Source organism: Pongo pygmaeus, chromosome 1, assembly GCF_028885625.2.
Source record: "Pongo pygmaeus isolate AG05252 chromosome 1, NHGRI_mPonPyg2-v2.0_pri, whole genome shotgun sequence".
In the NCBI taxonomy this organism is placed as follows: domain Eukaryota; kingdom Metazoa; phylum Chordata; class Mammalia; order Primates; family Hominidae; genus Pongo; species Pongo pygmaeus.
Genome location: NC_072373.2, coordinates 5,609,223 through 5,628,975, shown reverse-complemented (window position 1 = coordinate 5,628,975; position 19,753 = coordinate 5,609,223). Strand labels below are relative to the sequence as shown.

At 48.3% G+C, this 19,753-nt stretch overlaps 2 protein-coding genes across 10 annotated transcripts in view; one reads left to right on the top strand and one right to left on the bottom strand.

Annotated features, from left to right (window-relative positions):
• SDCCAG8 (SHH signaling and ciliogenesis regulator SDCCAG8) overlaps positions 1-13,690 on the top strand; it is a 245,311-nt gene extending 231,621 nt beyond the window's left edge. For all 4 annotated transcript variants that reach the window (XM_054501145.2, XM_054501156.2, XM_063667996.1 and 1 more), the window contains 2 exons: positions 2,669-2,795; positions 13,355-13,690. In XM_054501145.2, coding sequence (XP_054357120.1) covers positions 2,669-2,795; positions 13,355-13,384 — 157 coding nt within the window. In that variant the 3' untranslated portion in view covers positions 13,385-13,690. The remainder of the gene's footprint in view (positions 1-2,668; positions 2,796-13,354) is intronic.
• Positions 13,691-15,341: 1,651 nt separating this feature from the next.
• The window catches only part of AKT3 (AKT serine/threonine kinase 3), a 365,144-nt gene continuing 360,732 nt past the window's right edge, over positions 15,342-19,753 (bottom strand). For all 6 annotated transcript variants that reach the window (XM_054501224.2, XM_063668069.1, XM_063668092.1 and 3 more), the window contains one exon: positions 15,342-19,088. In XM_054501224.2, coding sequence (XP_054357199.1) covers positions 19,003-19,088 — 86 coding nt within the window. In that variant the 3' untranslated portion in view covers positions 15,342-19,002. The remainder of the gene's footprint in view (positions 19,089-19,753) is intronic.

Sequence of the window (19,753 nt, the reverse complement as noted above, 5' to 3'; positions counted from 1 at the left end):
GGAGAGCTGCCCCTTCTCAGGGATCTCACTCCTCACAGCAGGGGTGCTTCTGTGTGTGGAAATCCTGGTCATTTGGTCCCCTCCTGTCTTGTGGGGCTCACACCCAGGCACTTGATTCAGCGGGGTCTGGGTGGTGTCTCCTTCCTCCTTCCCACCCCAGTAATCGCTATAGCCTTCCCAGGCCCCCAGGTTGCAAAGCACTCTGGACTAAACCTCCTCCAGGTTCTGAGGGCTCCATAGGAGGAAGGTCTAGGCCAGAACCGGCCCCATCGCTGAAGGTGGAGCCAGGGTGGCCTGCCATGACCGGCGTTTATGCTGTGAGAGCGGCTTTGGCCCTGCGCATTGCCCTGGATGGGCTGCCATCCCTTTTCAGGAGTTCAAAACCACATACTGAACCCATCGGTCCAAAGGACCATCATCTCATTTGATCCAAGCACAAGGCAAGGGACCACATGGACAATGAATGGCTGTTCGTGGCACTTTCTTGCCATGCAGCCATGTCATGGTGTCACTTGTCACGTTTCCTGGCACCTTGCCATGCAGCGATGTCATGATGTCATTTGTCACGTTTCTGTTCCATTCTTTTCGAGCAAGCAGGAAGCCACGGGGCTACTACCTCATTTGCTCTTAGCCAGTAGCTCTCTCCACAGATAGGCCTTCATCGGAGGGGAAAAGCCACTTTAGGGTTCCAGAGCTCAAGGGCAAATGATGCTTTTCACCCGCTGATTTAAATACGAAAGCATCAGATTGTCTGCTTCTCAAGGAAAAGAGCTGTTACCATCTCTGTCTCTTCAACTGGACCCACTTCTGGGCCCCACAGCAGGGCAGGTGCTCAGATGAATGGTGGCTGCCTGCCTGTGTCAGAGGGTCGGCCTACGCTGGCCCGGGACGTCCTCCTCTCTCCCGGCCGCTCGCTGCTCAGGACAGCCCGGGCCCTCCCTCCGGGGCCTTGCGGGAGAGCTTCTGTGATCCACTGGGTGGCTTTGAGAGTAGCTCCCAGGAAAGGCTGCCTCAGCCCCAGCGTGATGGGGACGGGTAGGGGCCGATGAGGCTTCCCAAAGCAGCGATGGCCGAAACCTACTTTTCCTCCAAGATCAGAGGGAAGGATGGGGTGGGGTGTTGGAGCATCACCATATATATACATCACACACACAGGGAAACACTCCTACTTGGATGCAAGATCTTTGCTGTTCTGTTGAGGCCAGCCTGATCCTGGAGGCAGGGCAGGGCCTGGCTGTTGCCCAGGCTCCAAAGAGGCGCCAGGGCGTCCCTGAGTACTTACACTTTCTCCAGAACCTGCGGGCAGCAGGAGGCCCTTGTTGGGGTAGGCGAGGGGGGTGGTGGTGCGGAGTTGTGGGCGTGGCAGTCGGAGGCGCCCCCCGGGGGGGCGGGGCTTCCTGGGAGCATGCGTAGTGCCGGCTCTGCCTGGGCGGGGTCCTAGGCTGCTGCTCCCGCCTCCCCCGGCACAGGCAGGGCGCCCCGCAGACCCGGACAACGCTGGGTGTGGCTGAAAACAGGGAGTCATGGTGCGTTCTGGGGAAGAGCCAGGGCTGGGGGCTCGGGCCCCTTGACCAAAGACTCCAGCCAAATCCATCCGAGGCTGAGAAGGACGGTGGGGCAGGGCCGGGGGAGCCGTGGGGAAATGGAAGGGTGCGGGCCGAGCAGCGCGGGAGGCGGGTACCGACCATCGCCGGGTTTCCCAGAGGGCAGTGGTACCTGTGCCCGCATGTGCGGCCTTTTTTGTAAAGGAACCTATCCCAACCTGAAGGCCCAAACATGTGGCCGTGTACATGTTTAGTTGTGCTCGGAGTCCCAGGAGAGCCCGAACTGAGGGCAGCCAGAGGCTGGTGTCCGCAGAACGGCCCACGAGGTCCTCGGCTCAGTAGCCTGGAGTTTGAAATGCACCTTGCGCTTTAATGGCCTTTTCCTTGTGAGAATCCGAGTTAACGTGCCTGCTGGTGCTTTTGGTGGGTGAGGACGGTGAGGCAGGCCACACATCTCGCTTCTTTCCCGAACACTTCTGGGTAGTCATTCAATTCCAGATTTAATCCAAAGCCAGCAGTTCCATGGGTGACTGTGCTGCTGGCTGTAGGAAGCCGACTGTGGACAGATGAGGATAATGGTCTGAGTGAATTAGCAAGTCTGGAGAGGAGCGCCCATCAGCAGAATGACAAATTTAGGATCTTTAAAGACATCTGGTCAGCGATGCCGGAGCTCGTGATTGACTGAGTGATTAATAATGGAAAACCCTTACTTCAGTGTTTCCACGGCCCTCACCCACTTCCCCAGCCGGGGCGGTCGTCTGCTCATCCTGCCAGAGACCTTTCCAGCTGAACAATGGCGGCATTTAGGCCCCTCATCTTTGACCTCTGCTTGGGAGTTCAAAGTTTCCTTTTTTCTTCTACTAACCCCACTTATCTGCGTGTTTTCTAATTGATAGTGTACTGAGATGGCTCCCAGTTCCCACGCACATTTGCTAGAATGTTACTCACCTTCACACAGTGCGTACCAAGGGCCTACTGCTAGCCAGAGCCTGGCACCTCAGGGTCACCCTAGGCGTCCTGCTCATGGTTCCTTATCAGGGGCTTCCCTCAGATACACACAGCCCCAGGGCCTTTTGAAAGGCTGACGTTATCCCTCTTTAATTCTGCGCTGGATTTTTCTCCAGGCTAAGGCAGCTGGATAAGCACAGCCAGGCCACAGCCCAGCAGCTGGTGCAGCTCCTCAGCAAGCAGAACCAGCTTCTCCTGGAGAGGCAGAGCCTGTCGGAAGAGGTGGACCGGCTGCGGACCCAGGTACTGTGCAGAACGCGGCGCAGGTGGGAGTCCTTGGGCGGGCGTCTACAGGTGGGTCTTTTATGCACCTCATCGGGCGGGCTTTCTCACGGATCACATCGGTTAGCAGTAAGCTGGGAGGGAGATCCTGAAGACTGTGCTGGGCACAGTGCAAGACCCAGAGAAGCGGAGCCATGGGCCCGTCCTGGTGAGGGAGTTAAAGTCCGTGCAGGTGAACAGACCCAGGCCCGCGAATCAACGAACCACACCGAGTGCCAAGTTGCGCCGTGCAGGCCGCGGAGGGTGCGAGAGCAGGGAGAAGCGGGAGGACGGCCGTGGGCGGCAGAACAGGCTTTTTGGAGGAGGGTGGCCTTGAGCTGCCTCTGAAGGTCTTGTATGGTTTGAACTGGTTGAGGAAAGAGGTGTTCCCAATTAGCAAAGTCGTCTTGAATGGCATGCAGGTATCTCGTCCTAAATTAGCTGACTGATTACTGGGCTAATATCTGGAGTGCTTGCAGAGCACCCGGCAGTGTTACACACAGAACATGCATTAATTCCCTTTACCCTTGAACAAGCAGGCGATGCTGACTTTATTGTCTCCATGTTTTAGACAGGGAAACTAAGGCCCAGACAAGCATTAGAGCTGGCAAGTAGGGACACCGCAAACGGAAGCTAAGCCTGACTCCACAGCCCAGGCTTTCCCCATTCAGGTTAGATCCGGGGCCGCCAGTGGGAAAAGGGAGGAAGGAAAGTGTCTGGGTGAGTTTGGAACACAGTATGAAACCTCTTGTTTTCTAAATCGCTTCTCTTCCTGTCAGAGAGGCTGTGCGTTTTGCCCCATCAAGCAGTTTGTTAGGATAATGAGGTGGTCCGTGGGCTGACCAAGCCCTCCGCCTTTAATTAGGATTGCACCCAGGTGCTTTGTGAGTGCCCTGGGGACTTCAGGCAGTAAGTGCTTGGAATGATTGATATGAAAAATGCATCTGGAAATGAAAACAAAGAGGAGTCTCATTCTCCTTACAAAATGACCCTGTGCTCAAGGAACCTGTTAAGTACTGGCTTTTCCCACTCGGTCCAAAATCCCTCTGCAAAACATGTGTTCACAGATAGTAAATGAGCACAGCCAGGCACCACGGAGCTAAGGCCTGGAGGTGGAAACGCCTCTACTGTCCCCATGCTTCTGAGACTGCTCCCAGGGACCATGGGGGAGCGGGCCGCTCAAAGGTCTGAGCCACAGCCACACTGCCACAGCTAATCTAGGAGGCGAGGCCTCACCTGGCACACTCCATGGCAGGGCCCTGGAACCTGAATTTTGCCAAGCTGTTGGGATGATTCTGGAGGACACTACATTTTGAAAACCTTTGAAGTGTTTGGAGCTGGAAAGAACAGATAGTTATTCCAGGCTGTGTCACTGTGCTGAAGCCCCCGCCCCCGCTTCGGACAAGTAACTTAAGCCTTTTTCCAGCCTCAGTTTCTCCTCTGCATAGAGAGCATGGTGCACGCCTGGCTTCACGGGCTACTGGGCGTGCTGAGTGCAGGCGGGATGCCCCACAGGCCCTTGGTCACACAGGCTGAGGACATGTGAGGGTGTTTCCTTTCTCCCTCGTCTTCAGAGGGTCCTGGGAGAGGTTCAGGGAAGGCAGAGGCCTGCAGAGCAGCAGCCGTGGGACCAGTGCCACTCCCCTCCCCTCTGCTTTCAGGATGACCCCCCATCCTTCACCAGACCCAGCCCTGTGGGCAGGTCCCCAAGGAGGGCCCCAGCAGCACCTGCTTTAGGCACAGCCAGCCAAAGATCAGGGCCACTGGGGCCACTAGGTCTCCTGGCAGCTGACTAGGCTCTTGTCACATAGGAGGGAGGGACCGTGACTCCTGGCGTGAGTGAATCTTTGGCCTCTAAAGCCAAGAACTCAGTCAGACCTCAGGTTGTGGGGAGTCTTCCGTGGAAGCTGGAGCACACGGCAGCTTCCTTTGGGCTCTGGACTAGATCAGGAGAACGTGGGCTTTGCCTTTTAACTCCCCATCTGCCTGCTTTACAGCACACTTAGATCTTAACATGGATCACCGATGCTTAGAAGCCTCTTCCAGGGCTTTAAAAATCTGGTTATTGCCAAATGAGTTGCAACATTTTCACAAAACGCATTAAAAAAACCCCAAACCTCAAAAAATCCTCAGAAAAACTAGCAGGTCTTTCTTCTTTTGCCTGAAGCAACAGCAATGATTTGCCCATCCTGTGCTATCTGATACTGGCCCATCTGGCTCATCTCTAAAGCGGCCTTTCAGATTCAAATATTACACTTGCAGTTATTTTCATATGAACATGACAAAAGAAGTTTGGTAGAGGGAATGTTGGCTTTCAGTTGCAAATACTAGTGGTCAGAGGAGGCAGGGATCCAGGTTTGCAAGCTCTCTGCTGAATATCTAAACCCAGAGCCCGCTTTTTCTGGCTAAGCCTGGCCTTCACCTCTAGGTAGGGGCTGTCAGGGGGCTTCAGCCTCTGCGGTGCCTTCTTGTCATGGAATCAGCTTGAGTTGTGAGTTAGGCTTCTGCTGAGCCGTGATGTGGGCGAGGCTGCTGTAGGTTGGAGCAGGTATTTTGGAGGAGGTGCCGCCTGAGGGCTCCGGAGTGCTCAGCCACCCTCTCTGTTTTCCTGGAGTGGCCTGTGGGTCCAGATCTTGGGCAGCTGAGGGTTAGAGCTGCCCTCCTGTCCGGATTAGAGATGGTTTAACTAAAGGCTTCCATTTTCTCAGCCTGGATGAGTTAAGCTTAACTTAATTTTGCATGTCAAACTCTAAACATCTCTGTCCACTTAATACCCAGAAGAGAATGGGTCGGGCAGTGGTTCCAAAGCAAAGTCCACCCCTTTCCTTCACTCCCTGTCTTGGGTCCTGAGCCCCGCTGCCCCTGGTGGTGGGGCTTAGGCTGTCCTGTGGCCTCCGACAGGAAGTGTCTAGCCTGTTAGCAGGCTTCATTGTTCTAATTGTTTCCGCTGGAATTCTGAAACACTCACAACAACGTGGCTGGCAGAGGGAGCCCCTGGTAGTGGTAGCTGCCACATGAATGCTTTTGGCCACGAGAACCCCCATCCTCCCCACTCCCCGGGACTGTCTGCAGTGGGCAGGCCTCAGGGCACTGGCTCAAGCTCTCGGCTCGTTTCTTGGCTTTTTTTTTTTTTTTTTTTTTTTTTTGAGACGGAGTCTTGCTCCATCACCCGGACCGGAGTACAGTGGTGCAATCTCTGCTCACTGCAACCTCCACCTCCCGGCTTCAAGTCATTCTCCTGCCTCAGGCTCCCAAGTAGCTAGGATTACAGGCACCCACCACCATGCCCAGCTAATTTTTTTGTATTTTTAATAGAAATGGGGTTTCACCATGTTGGCCAGGCTGGTCTCGTACTCCTGACCTCAAATGATCCGCCCACCTCAGCCTCCTAAAGTGCTGGGATTATAGGCATGAGCCACCGCACCCAGCTGTGTTTCTTTTTTTTTGAGATGAGTTTTGTTCTTGTCATCCAGGCTGGAGTACAATGGCATGGTCTTGGCTCACTGTAACCTCTGCCTCCTGGGTTCAAGCGATTCTCCTGCCTCAGCCTCCCAAGTAGCTGGGATTTCAGGTGCCTGCCACCACGCCTGGCTAATTTTGTATTTTTAGTAGAGATGGGGTTTCTCCATGTGGGCCAGGCTGGTCTCAAACTCCTGACCTCAAGTGATCTGCCCACCTTGGCCTCCCAAAGTGCTGGCATTACAGGTGTGAGCCACTTTGCCTGGCCTCTTGGCTTGTTCTTAGTTTAGGGTGACTACAGATAATGGCATTATTGATCTCCTGCCTCACCTGGGGGGGGAAACAACTTCAAGAAAATAGCTTTTAAATGTCATGAAATGGCTCTTACTTGTCCTTGTGGAGAAACACTGAAGCACTAGCCCAGCTTTGCCTAGACGCAGTTCCCCACACTCTGTATTCCAAGAGGGTCAGGGCCTCCAGACACACACCCTGGCCTGTCTTTTGTTTGAGACTGGGCTGGGTAGTCGCACTCTCGCCTTTTCTTGAGAGGCAGGCCCTGGCTGTGGGAGGCCGAAACCTTGGTGGTGGGGGTCGGGGGAGGGGGATTCAGGGTGAGGGCCGTGGGTCTCAGGGGAGTTTGGGCGGGGCCTGACAGCTTGGAGCAGGGTCAGGGGTCTGCGACCCAGAGCCTGGGGGCTCTAACATCTGGCTAGGAAGGTTGGAGCCGGCTGGTGAGGAAACATGAGTCTTGGGGAGAATGGCATCTGGGACAGGGGAAAACAGAAATTATCTGTCCACTTAGAGGATGGTCTCAACCATCAAGATGATTTTCTGTGTCTGCTTTCTTATTTGGTAATGAATACGGTTTCGGCTGACTTGCATTTTCTGGTAGCCGTCCTATCCTGAGCAGGCTGCTTGGTTCTGTCTGCAGTGTTCAATCTGGGGAGTGATTCCCTCTTAGTCCCCTCATATGAATCACTTACAGTTTAGAAAACAGAGTCGGAAACTGACTTGTCAGTGGTTAATCAGTTGGCCCTATGACTTTTAAGCATTCTTGGCAGTGAATTTACTTTCTAATTTGATTTAAACTTGTGCATGGATCCAGCAGCCATATGTGATTATATTCAAGATCATCGACATTATCTCATTATACCAAAGGACTCATAGAAGAGAGCCGAAAACAAGCAGGGGACGCAGAGACACAGAAGATGATGAAGGGAGGAAAGGCCCATTGCAACTGGAAGCAAAGGGAGAAGGGAGGCTCTAGAAAAGTGACAGCTCTCAGGCAGCAAGACTCCCTGCTGAGGGAGGCCTGGCTGCAAGGCGGAGCTGCTGCAGGCTGCCCATGTTAGGCCTTGGAGGTGTCACCTAATTTACTGTGGTCCTTCCAGGAGCCCTGGGGGCCTCGCCCAGCTGACTTAGGAGCTACCACAAAGTTAGCTACCTGTAAGACAGATGGTGCTTGAATAGAACAGCAAATACATTGAATAAAATAAATTAAAAAGCCTCCTCCTGAACCAAGATTTTTTGGAAAGAATTCTAAATAGATGAAAACAAACAATTTGATTTCAACCAAATTGTTGTTTTTTTGTTTTTATCCTGATTTTCACCCGAATTGTCAGTCTCAAAAATAAACACTGATACATTCCCAGAAAATATTTTTCAAATAAAAACTGACTCTGTTAAAGTTTGCCCTGATTCTTTCAAAACTGTGTACAAGACACTGTCAACCAAAGTGACTTGCATATTTTTTTAAATAAACTTGAACATATGCAGCTAAAATGTCATTAACTCCCTGCTGCCTGAGTGTTTTTAAAAAATGACACGAGACCCCGGGTGCTGCATGTCTAACATAAGCATCTCGCGACCTTCGGAGAAACTTCCCCAAACACCTCCAACAGCAGACAGTTAAACTTTTTGTTTTTTGACTGAGCACCCTGTGTATAATTAATATTGAAAAGCTCATAGGGCTTCATTTTAGCCAGACTTGCTCTTCTGTTAACAGTTCACTTTGTCCAAGAGTGAGTACTTTCAGAATAAGAATCATGGGAGAAAAGTCAATTGAATTTTATATTCCTTCAGATACATTCGCTCTACTTATTGCTTCCTGAGTCAGACATTACATTTCACAATATAAATTCACAATCAAGATTTTAAAGGGAGCTAAATATTTTAATCCAATTAGACAAGTGAACAAAACACTGAATATTACATGTAGTGTAGATAAGTGGTTCTTGCCTTTAAAAGACTGTAATTCCGTCACATTACAACCCCAAATGTCAGTGTTGTCTTTATTTTTAACACTTTCAAACATGAGGCAGCCAGAGGCTCCACTCTCTGCTGTTGGTGACACTGTCTGTCCTTTGGGAATTCTTAAAATCTATTTACCATGGAAACATGGTTCATATAAAACACAGACCTGCCTGTGTGTAGAGGAAGTTCTCATGACTCAGGGGACTTGAGAAAGCTGGAAGATGACAAACTCAGACCCCACGGTTGGGAAGGAACCCTTGGGCTTGGGTGCGCCCTGGGGAGGACAGGCGGCACCGCAGAGCCAGGGCCTCCACCCCGGCCTTGTGTGTGCTGGGGCCTCCCTGGCCTGTGCGGGGGCCGCCTCCCTCTCCCCGCCAAGTCCAGCTCGAGATGTTCTCTTACGGAAAGTCCCACTTCATGTCTGCAAGGCGGCCTTCTCTGTGGATACCTTTCCATTTCTCTGGTTTCTACGGCCCCGTTCCTTTCTCGGATCCCAGAAGCAGCAAAGCCAAGCCCTGCGGTGGAAGGGAAGGAGGGCTTCGAACTTTGACTGTGGTGTGGCTGCTGTTGTCAGAGGCCCAGCTGGGCAGCCAGGAGGCAAGAATGGCCGCTGCCCTGCGATGGCCTTAACCGTGAGCCCCTGCCTGCTTTGCAGCTGGCAGAGCCAGGTTCCTGGAAAGGCCTGACCCGGAGGGGATGAGGCCCCTCAGCGAGAACTTCAGTCACTGTGCTGGGGACAGCAGGGCCGCGGGGGCCTGAAGGTGGCTGTAGAGGAGTGCTCCCTTCTAACAGGTGGGCGGTCCTGCGCGAAGGCCGCGTTTCCACAACGTTCTGCCCAGCATGCTGAGGGCACCTCTCTCCTCAGTGCGTTGGTGGCGAGCCAGAGCTCACGTGGCTTATTTCATCCAGGTTGCCTTCCCAATTTGGCAGCTTAATTCCGTAGATATCAAACTGGCTGCCCCTCATCTGCCAGAGCAAGCAGGAGAGCCTCGCATGGGAGAGTCTGGACTTTGAGGTCAAACTGCGTGGGTTCGAATCTCAGCTCTGCGTCGCTTCAGAGACGTGTTAGCTTTCATGCCACTTGATTTCTGGCAGAAAAAAAGAAAAAAGAACCAGCTTCCCTTTAAAAGGAAGTGCCTCATATTACCCAGAGCCCAGCACAGATGATTATGAAACCAACAGGATTAGTGCTGAGATCATTGTGGGCTTGAAAGGGCCATTTGAGATAAATAACCATTTTGTACAGATAGAAAAATAAGGCCCAGAGAAATGAAGTGAATGGAATTGGGAAGTGGCTGGGCAGGGAAATGAACTTCTTCTCAGGCCACAGGATGTGTGATGGGGGCAGGTACCCGAGCGGGTGCGGGCGGAGCCGGGCCTGGCTGAAACAGCTGCCGAGCCCTGGCCCTGGTGCCCGGAACACGAGGCGGAGGCGGGAGGCCACCAAGCGAGGCAGGGGCTGCCCTGGAGCTCTGTCAACTCAGGGCCAGCTTTGAAATGCCCCAGATGGAGGTGGGGGAGGGGCCTGCCCTCTCCAGTTACAAATGGATGCTTTATTGCCAGACACATGAGGAACAGGACCACGTTCTGATTGGCCAAACAGAGACAGCGTGCCAGTGCGCAGAGCGGATAGCAGGGGGGAAGGGGATGTTACCTTCAGAAGGGTTGGCTAGAGCCACCCATGGCGAGAGTGAAGTGCAAAGCCCAGGCAGGTCTCCCATGAGCAGGGGCGAGGGGTGCCACCATCTCCCCGGGCTGCCACTTCTGGCCTTTCTGGCTGGCTTGGGAACAAAGCAGCAGCAAAGGCTGGCTGGACCCCACAGTGTGGTTGCCTGGGGAACAGTTCAGGTCACCCAGAGCAACTGATTTCTTACACTCAGAACTTAACAGACTTCAGAAATAAAAGAGGCAGGGTTTGTGGAGAGAAGACTCCGATAGGATTTAAAATGAGAATAAAGAAAATGGGTTAGCAGCGGTGTGCCTGCAGATGGGGGCACGTTTCCACCACCTGTGGACAGCACGGCAGGGGAGCAGTGGCCAGGGCGCCCTGTCAGCCCCCTCTGAGCCGCAAGACAGCCTCAGGAGGGCCACATGATGACAAATGGAACAGCAGAAGGACGGGAGACACTGGCTGAGGGCTCATGTCCCACTGGCATACGCACGCGCTTCTCTCCTGGAGACCATGATCACTGGCGTTGATGACAGGACTTTCTGGAAATAAGCATCGTGGATATCCCTAATGGCAGATAAGCCAGATGTGGGCAGTAACTAAGGCTTCTGTCTCGGTCAGAGAAATGTGTGTTACCAAAGAGTCAGCAAATGGAGGCGACAAAACGGTGACCTCCTAGGACAAATTATCCAGCCCTCCAGTGCTGACTGAACACTCACCATGGGTCAGGCACGGCCGTAGGCACGGGGGGTTGAGCAGTGAACGGTAAGTTCGACAGTGTGAAAGTGGGGATGGATATGGGGCTTCTCACCTGAACCGCAGGAAATACAAAGCCCATGCAGACGGCCACGGCCGATCTGCCGCAGGAAGGAATCAGGCTGACTCTGATTGGTTCCTGGTGAGGCCCACACATCTGTGCCATCCCCGTGCAGGCCCACGGAATTGGGAGGTCACCCGTTTCTGGAACAGCTCCGATAGTGCTAAATTGCTAGGTGGCCTGGGAGCCCACAGGCATTATGTAGACTCATCATGAGAAATGCCTGTTTCCTGGAGCTTATCAAAAAATTCCATATTTTACTTTTACTTCAGGTCTTTACGCCTATTCTGTATTGTGTGTATGTGGGTGTGTTTTCTACCCAAAATTCATCACTGCAGCCTTGAATTCTGGGCTACAGCAATTCTCCTACATCAGCCTTCTGAGTCGCTGGAACTACAGTTGTGCGCCACCACACATGGCTAATTTTTACAATTTTTTTGTAGAGCTGAGGTCTCGCTCTGTTGCCCAGGCTGGTCTCGAACTCCTGGACTCAAGCAGTCCTATTGCCTCAGCCTCCCAAAGTGCTGGGATTACAGGTGTGAGCCACTGTGCCCAGCCAAGAGTTGGGTTTTCTTTTGAAGTGTTATCAATTGGGATTTATGCTTATCCCTTTTGTATTCAGTCATGCTGGCATTTCTAAGGTTGGGAAGGCACTGTGTCAAGAGCGAGGCCACCAGGCCACCTGCCTTACGTGGCCAATCCATGGAGCAGGGGTGGAGGGCCATTCAAACCAGTCATTTAGCAGGACTGTGCTGGGTCAGTTCAATCACCTGGCCTGGAGGGCAGGTCAGCTCGGTGCAAACCCTGCGTTTGACAATCAGATCGCATTGGTGGCAGTCTCCGTGCTGTGAGTATCCCACTGAGGACAGAAGGGAGTCCCCTCTGCAATGGCAGGGCTCTAGGGCATAGTGCACGGGGTGGACTCCTCAGGGGCCACTCAGACAGGGCCTGGAGAACAAAGCATCCTGTGGGCCCAGGAAATTGTCCACCTGGCTCCACGGGTGCGGGAGGGCTGCGTGCCTGGGATGGCAGGTTTACTAGGAGGAGTGAGGCCTCCTGCCGGAGCCCCACCTGCATTCAGCCTGAGGCCAGGCCCCCCACCTACTCTAACTACCCTGCTGAGACCACCCCACTACTCACAGACCTGTTCAAGAAAAAGTTGTCCTCAGGGTCTCTCACACACTGGGAAATCTACTTGAAATGTAAACATTACTTTTTCTCATTTTTTTATAAAAGGCAACTGGCTGATGTTCACATATTTCTCTTGAATGCGGATTCTTTTTCACTCATTGTCCTGTCTTGGAAATCCCCATCTAATGATGGCTTAAATTAGGTTGACAAGAGTCCTCCCTTGGAGTCCAGCTTGGAAAATCCTCACTGGGGAGGGGCAGGCCCACTTCTCTTTTTGGAACATGGTTCCTAACTAAAAAGAGGGACCAGACTGGGCCCCTGGCCCTGCAGTGCGTTCCCATTTATCTGACGTAGAAACCGGGATTTGGAAAATACCATCCTGGCTTTTCTCCGGACTTCACAACCTAGAGGGCGAGGACTGTGGCCCAGTCGCCTTCCCACAGAGTGCACGGTAGAAACTCCAGACATGCTTTGTGGAGTGGAACCACTTCCAGTGGCTTCTGACTCGAGTTCCTGATGTGGTTTCAACTAATTTGGGCAGCCCTGGCAGCAGAGGCCAGGAACAGTATTCAATACTTTCTGAACTTGTGATTCTCCCCCAACCCGATTTGCATGAAGCGGCTTTGGAACATTTGTATCCGTGTAAAACTAAGAGACCTCAGTACACCCAATCCCCTCTTCCAACACATGCGAGGTTTCCATGTGAAAATACTTTTTTATAGGTTACAATAAATTGTTTGCAGCTACAAATTTGGAGGTGTTTCAGCTTGTATTGTTTCATGAGGAATTTCTTAGGGGCACTTGGCCTACACCCTGTGTTTGTTCTAGAATTACCTGCCGTAAGGTCAGATAAATTTTCAGTAAACAGATTCTGGCACAAATCAATGTGTCCTTTCCCGGACAGAAGAGATGGCTCTCTGGCCATGTCCTAACAAACACCAGACTGTCCTTATTTAAGAGGCAGGAGTGTCTGTAGTCTAGGTTGTCTTCAAATTTAACCCATTAAACCGGTTAACCTTATTTCATATGTGACAAGGGCTTTGATGTGGACAAGATGAGGCACAAACTTTTCATATAATTTCCACATTTTTAGCAACAGGTTTTTTTCTCCAACAGTTTTCATCATAAAAGGTGACTAAACCAGCAAATGAGAAGACAAATCACATTGAAGAACATGAGCTATTGAAACTTACTTTTTATTATTTTTTCCAGTTACCCAGCATGCCACAATCTGATTGCTGACCTGGATGGAACAGAGTGAAATAAATGATTTACAAAGAGATATTTACATTCATCTGATTTAGACTTAATATGCCACAACGCACCACGACCTTCCCAGGGTGACACCGCCTCAGCCTGCAGTGGGGCTGGTCCTCATCAACGCGGGCGCTGTCCCCGCACGCAGTCGGGCTGGAGCTGGAGTCTGACTCTAGCTGAGCAGAGCTCCTGGTGTATGTTTTCAGAAATGGCTTGAAGTTATGTGTTTAAATCTGCTCATTCGTATGCTAGGTTATACATATGATTTTCAATAAATGAACTTTTTAAAGACTTGAGTTGTAATGTTTCCTTTTTATCTTGTAGTGATGAACAAAACACACCAAAAAGGCACATATTTTAACTAGGCCAAAGTATATTAAGGACCAGACTTTTTTTCCTGCCATTCATTTTACTTTTCATGATCTATATTATCAATCAGTCATCCTTCACCTTTAATCAATGTCCCATCAGACTCCATTTTATTTATCGTCCTAATTTGTGCACAATCAGGAGACACCAGGAAGCACTATGCATTATTCTTTCCATTCTGTTAAACAACGAAAACAGACAAAAAAGCATCTTTGGCTCGGTGGTGTCAGATTTTTTTCTTCAATATGCAGTATTTGAGAGGAGCCTAAAAACGTACTTAGTGAAATTAGAAAATTTACTTAGAGTATATCAAATATCTGTACACAGATAATTATTTGTCTAAAATAGTATTTCTACTATACACAATTAAGCCCTCAAATGCTTTAAAGTAATAAAAATGGACACTGGACATACCGTGTTGTATCTGAGAATGACAAACACTAAAGGCAAGGCTGCAGTTAGGACAGGTCCCTGACCTTCGGCTGCCCTGCCTGGCCAGCGGGCCATCATCCTCATCACCATCTCAACACAGAGCTGATGTCACCATATGCTCAGCCTTGCCTCTCAGAAGTGATGTGGATTAGGCTTTGGAGGCGGTGGCATGATCTACACACACAGACCATTCGAATCTCTTGAGCATGTAAAAGGTTCAAGCCTGAAACAGTAGAACTTCTATTCAGATTCAGAAGTTTTTTATTTCATCAAATGTGCTAGACATAAAGGCTGTCACATAAGATATTTTAATTGTCCTTAATTCTGTTTTAGATATACTGTGAATAAATTATACAATATTCTAAAAATAGCACCTTTAAAGAATTATAGAGGTCACTTTATTTTAGCCTCCTGGATCTGTCAACCCCAGTGGTTTTGAGAGAAGAGCACATGTGAGAATGCCCTCAAATTTGGCCGTGTGACATACACATACATGCTTGACTCACTCTGGTCCCAAAAGCCATTCCTCTGTCTGGCTTCGTCACAGGAGCAAAGCCAAGTTTCTACAATAGTAGCTTTATGAGGTAAAATCAGAAAAAGGCCCCATCCAGAATGATTCAACGTGAAGTCAGACTGCAGTCCAGCCACCCTACCCATCTACATCACCCAGGTCTAGGTCTGTTAATTTGCCATGACATGTTAGAAATACACTCTAAGAAAGGAAGTATGCAGAGCAGTACATTATCAGGAAGACGTTAATGAAAAGCTACATTCCTTCAGATTCTGGGTCCAAACCATGTGTTGTATAGACGATTCGGGTCTGAATGTCCCCAAGGTCTGAGAACTCCTTCTTCCCTGGCTTCACAGTACATCCATCCTAAATCCAGTGCTGAGAGGTCAGCGTCTCCCCTCAGAAGCAGCCCTTCATCAAAGTTTGCATAACCGCACTACTGCCATTTCACTGAAGTAAAAATTATCCCCTATGTGTGTGTGAGCTACAAGGAATTTATACATTTTCCTGTCACATTTTATACAAGGTAGGTTAATACCAGCTGGGGCTATTAAAAGTCTGTTTTCATTAAAGAAGATTTAATTTGGGGGGATTATAGAACCACATCCAACAACAATAAACAGAGAAGTAGCAGATTGACATAGTGCTTTATTTAAGCTGTCTGTACGAAGGAAAATCATGTTCATCCCTATCATATACGTGTAAAAATACTAAGGATGTACAGTGTACAAAAACAGTTTCTCCTAGTTAGTTCACATCCTTGTGGGTCATATACTTAAGGAAATAGACAGTTTTAGTATGACCAACAGTAATAGTAATACAGTTTCTTGGGTTTATAGTTGCATCTGCTTAAAATCCTTAACCAGATGACTAGATCTTGTGCAGATCTAATGAAAGAACTAGCAAGGTCAAGAAATGTCACAAACTATAAAGCTACAGGGAGGTAATTCAATTACCAATTTAGAGGTTTTCTTTTTATTTAAATAAATACTTTACATTTCATGCTTGCCTGTAATGCACTACCAGGAGCAAGATAAGGAAATTCTACTGTAGACAGTACAAACAGTAGCAGCAAAGTGTGTACGTTGAGGTGTAATATAGAGACCCTGCAGTTAGTAAGGAAGGCCCTTACTTTTGTACTCTAGGAGAAGCAAGTGGCCCCTGCAAGAACAGTCAGCTTTAAGAAGCTGGAAATCAGGGATGGGAAATGGAAAACAATACTTGAATAATGCTATGTAATTAGTGTAGAAAGCAAAGCTGAGCACGACCCTGCCAACCATCCAAGCAGAAATGGCCAATTTCCTCCAAGATGGCTGCATTATGACAAGAAGTCAAGCTTCATGACAGTTAGTATGGGCTAGAGTCTGCAAAGTCTGAACTGTATTCTCATAGAATGATTCCAGGTTTCAGGGTGTTCCGCCTGCCAGAACCCAAAACTACAACTATGGGCGACACAAGGGAAGTTTTAGAAATCTCCCTCTACACACATTTCTGGTTTTCTATTTTTCCTCCATGGCAGCTGACAGATCTGGAAGTGAAAATAGGGGATTCTCAAAATCAAAGCCAAGAAGACACCTTGTGTGACAACCAGTGGAGTCTCAGAGGGTGGAATAGAAGTGACTGAGCCGCAGGCATGGCTGGGGACTGAGAGCCAGTGTGAGGAGTGGCCCACCTGGGGCGACGTCAGTGCCAGTCATTGGCTGGGGACTGAGAGCCAGTGTGAGGAGTGGCCGCCTGGGGCGATGTCAGTGCCAAGTCATTGGCTGGGGACTGAGAGCCAATGTGAGGAGTGGCCGCCTGGGGCGATGTCAGTGCCAAGTCATTGGCTGGGGACTGAGAGCCAGTGTGAGGAGTGGCCGCCTGGGGCGATGTCAGCGCCAGTCATTAATCTTTAAGAAGTGTCCTTGGCCAAGGTCATGGGGATCACTTGAAGATTTGGGGGGAAAAACCAAAACAACAAACAGCTGTGTGCTTAGTGTACGGTGTCATGCTTTCCCGCCAGAGGAGTAAGTGCTCTGAACATCAGCCAGTCTCAGCTTTCTGCTCTTCCTCTCACCTGTTTCTTTCTTATATAATGGATGCAAGACAACTTAAAGAACATACCTTCTAGTCTACTTTTTTGTCAAAATGAAACATTCAACATAATTCCAAGTGAAAAAAAAAAAAAGATTAGCTATGTGTGTAAGTAAGAATGAACTACCATTTACTGTAACTTCCTACTCAATACTAAGGATGAACTTCACTCAGGTAGAAATATGAAAAATAAGGATAACGTTGATGTCTGAATATGTCTTAGCTGCCTTAGTAAAATGCCCTTTAACCCCCGTCAGTCCCAGTGGCCCACCCACTGCCAGCAGTGGTTTCATAGCTATAAATCCACACTTCCAGCATCAAGAGGCTAAGACATCTGCATATGAATATGATTCATCCTACTTAGAAAGTCACTTGCTCTTTCATACAATGCAATCATAATACTACGTCATGCTGTAGTCTTCCATTTGGGAGCTGTCAGAGTTTAACTAAAATACATTTCCATGATCACTCCAAGGAGTAGGATGGCCTTCTGCTTGCCGCAAGAATGGCCCCCAGCCCCTAGGACTTCACAGGCTGCTTTGGAAATTGTCAGCTCCTAGCACCAAAGGGTTTAATCTGAAGATCATCATTAATGAAGGAGAAAGATGAGGTTTGCATACATGCCCCCTTTCAGTGAGAAATGTTGGAATCTGGGGACATGAGTATATACAGAAAAAGAAAAGCTGGAGGTGTTCTCTTTTTTTGTTGTTTTTTCCCTGATGGCTTAATTCAGTGATAAATGTACCATGATCCCAAGAAACACACCAGGTTCTTAGCCTTCACTGCCCACTTCCTAAATACTCAAGATGTGTTCATTTTGCCAAGTAAAGATTATTTCTTATCTTCACTCAGGTCTCAATTTTCTTCATTACTTTTTCTTGCCAGGTCATCATAACGTTTCAATTCTTAAATGAGCAAACGTCAACAGCTATTTGTTTCATTAACCCCTTGGCATGGATAGTTGGGGATTTTCTCATTTTCAGTACCAAGGGGTTAAATGGCAGCATCTCTTCTCCCAAAGCCAAATTCTAACCAATATATTCCATTTCAGAGACTTATCATTTTTTTTTAACAGAGGAGAAAAAGTGCATGATTCTCATCAGCGTGTACAATCCTTGCACATGGGTCAAACGTAACTGCAGTAAGTCTATTTTATATAAGTTGGAGCTGCGTTTGCTAACATGACATACAATTCTCATCACTAAAAAATAAATACTACTGCAATATAAACAAAATCATAAAAGGACATTCAAAGTTTTAACATCTGAGAAAAAGCTAATTCACGTAGAACTGAAAGTAAAAAATTAAATAAGGCAAACACCTGTTTACCTTGGTGTAGAAATTTTGGTGAAAAGCAGTATCATTATACCTGTCTACATTCTTCAGCCATCAGAGGTGATAAATGTCAAGAAGGAAAAAAGGTTTCCAAGCACAGGGGAAAGATGCTCTCTGGCTCAAATTGTTTCATAAGACCCTTTAAGTGACCTTGACTGTGCATATGCCTTCATTTCTTGGTAGAACAGTGTTCACTTGCTCATGATTGCCCGTGAAGTCTCGACATCCACATGTGATATGGGCTTCTTCTACAGTATCCACCAGGAATTAAAAAATATATATATATATATCCCAACAGTTGTTCAGTCCTTCCACCAAATGCTTCCTAATCAATTCCAGCCACAGCTTAGTGATATATGCCTACTTCACGCATGGATCTGATGTGCTTTACATATGCACGCCACCACCCTTCCACAATTGCTTGTTCTGAATTTATAAACTAAATCTTCTTAGTCTAGTTAGTTTTTCTCTTCTAGAAAGTTAAAAAATGTACCTAGAATCAGTGTATCTCATTTAGCCTTCACTGAGGGAAAAACTAAAAGATCAAAAGATGATAATTGGTGCACAAATGAACAATGGTGGGCTCATGACTTCCAAAGGTTGGAAAATTACTTCTTAAAGTTGCTATAATAGTAAGACAGTAGCAGCAACAGCATGAGACCTTAGACTGAGATACAATTTCATGCAAAAACAAAAACTGGAGTGTATTTGCGTGTATGTGTGTTTTCATGAGGGTGAAAGGTGGCGAGGGGTGAAGACCCTTGGCTGGTCTGGGATGTTGGAAGGTGCCCCTGCTATGTGTAAGAGCTAGGACTGGTGATGTCCAGGAATCATTTTCAGTAATAAATTGAAGATGACAGTGAAGTAGCAGAATGAAAGAGACTTATTCTCGTCCACTTGCAGAGTAGGAAAATTGAGGGAAATGCGGCCGCCTCTCATTGTCCATGCAGTCCATACCATCCTCATCATCTGTGGGCAGGAAACATCTATTTTAATTTTACACATTCATTTTTTGCAACATTATCTCTAGTCTATGTTTTTTAAACTCTGAACATAGGAAAGATGAACAGAGGCAATAGCTCCCATAAACTTGTTTTTATCAATAAGCTATACAGTAATTATACTTCAAAAATCATCTGATTTTCATAAATACATAGTCTATGAAGAAATAATACTATAGAACCATCTCTAAGACATCAAAATTTCAAGACTTAATGAAACAGTGAAAAAAAAATGGTGTTGAAGAAAACAGAAGTTTTTAAGAAGGAGCAGTCTTCAGTAACCTTTCATTTCATGTAACCACATATATCAAAATTGCAAGTCAGTGAAATCCACAGCATCCAAAGTCTGTATAGAATTCATCATCGAATGTCTTCAAGTGCTTATATTTTTTCTTTGTGATGCTTTCAGTGCAACTGCAAAATAAAGCTTCTTATGAAATTTCATTCAACATCTAGCATCTGGCTTAACTCACCTTTCCCAATTTCCCTATGATAAAACTTTAGCATGAAGGGACTAAGTGAAAGAAAAAGAGGGAAGGATGTCAACATCTGAGTCCTAGCTCATCAGAAAACAATGGAAGAGACTTGAAAAGCATCAAAACAAGCCGCTTACAATCACAGTGTTCCTTCCTG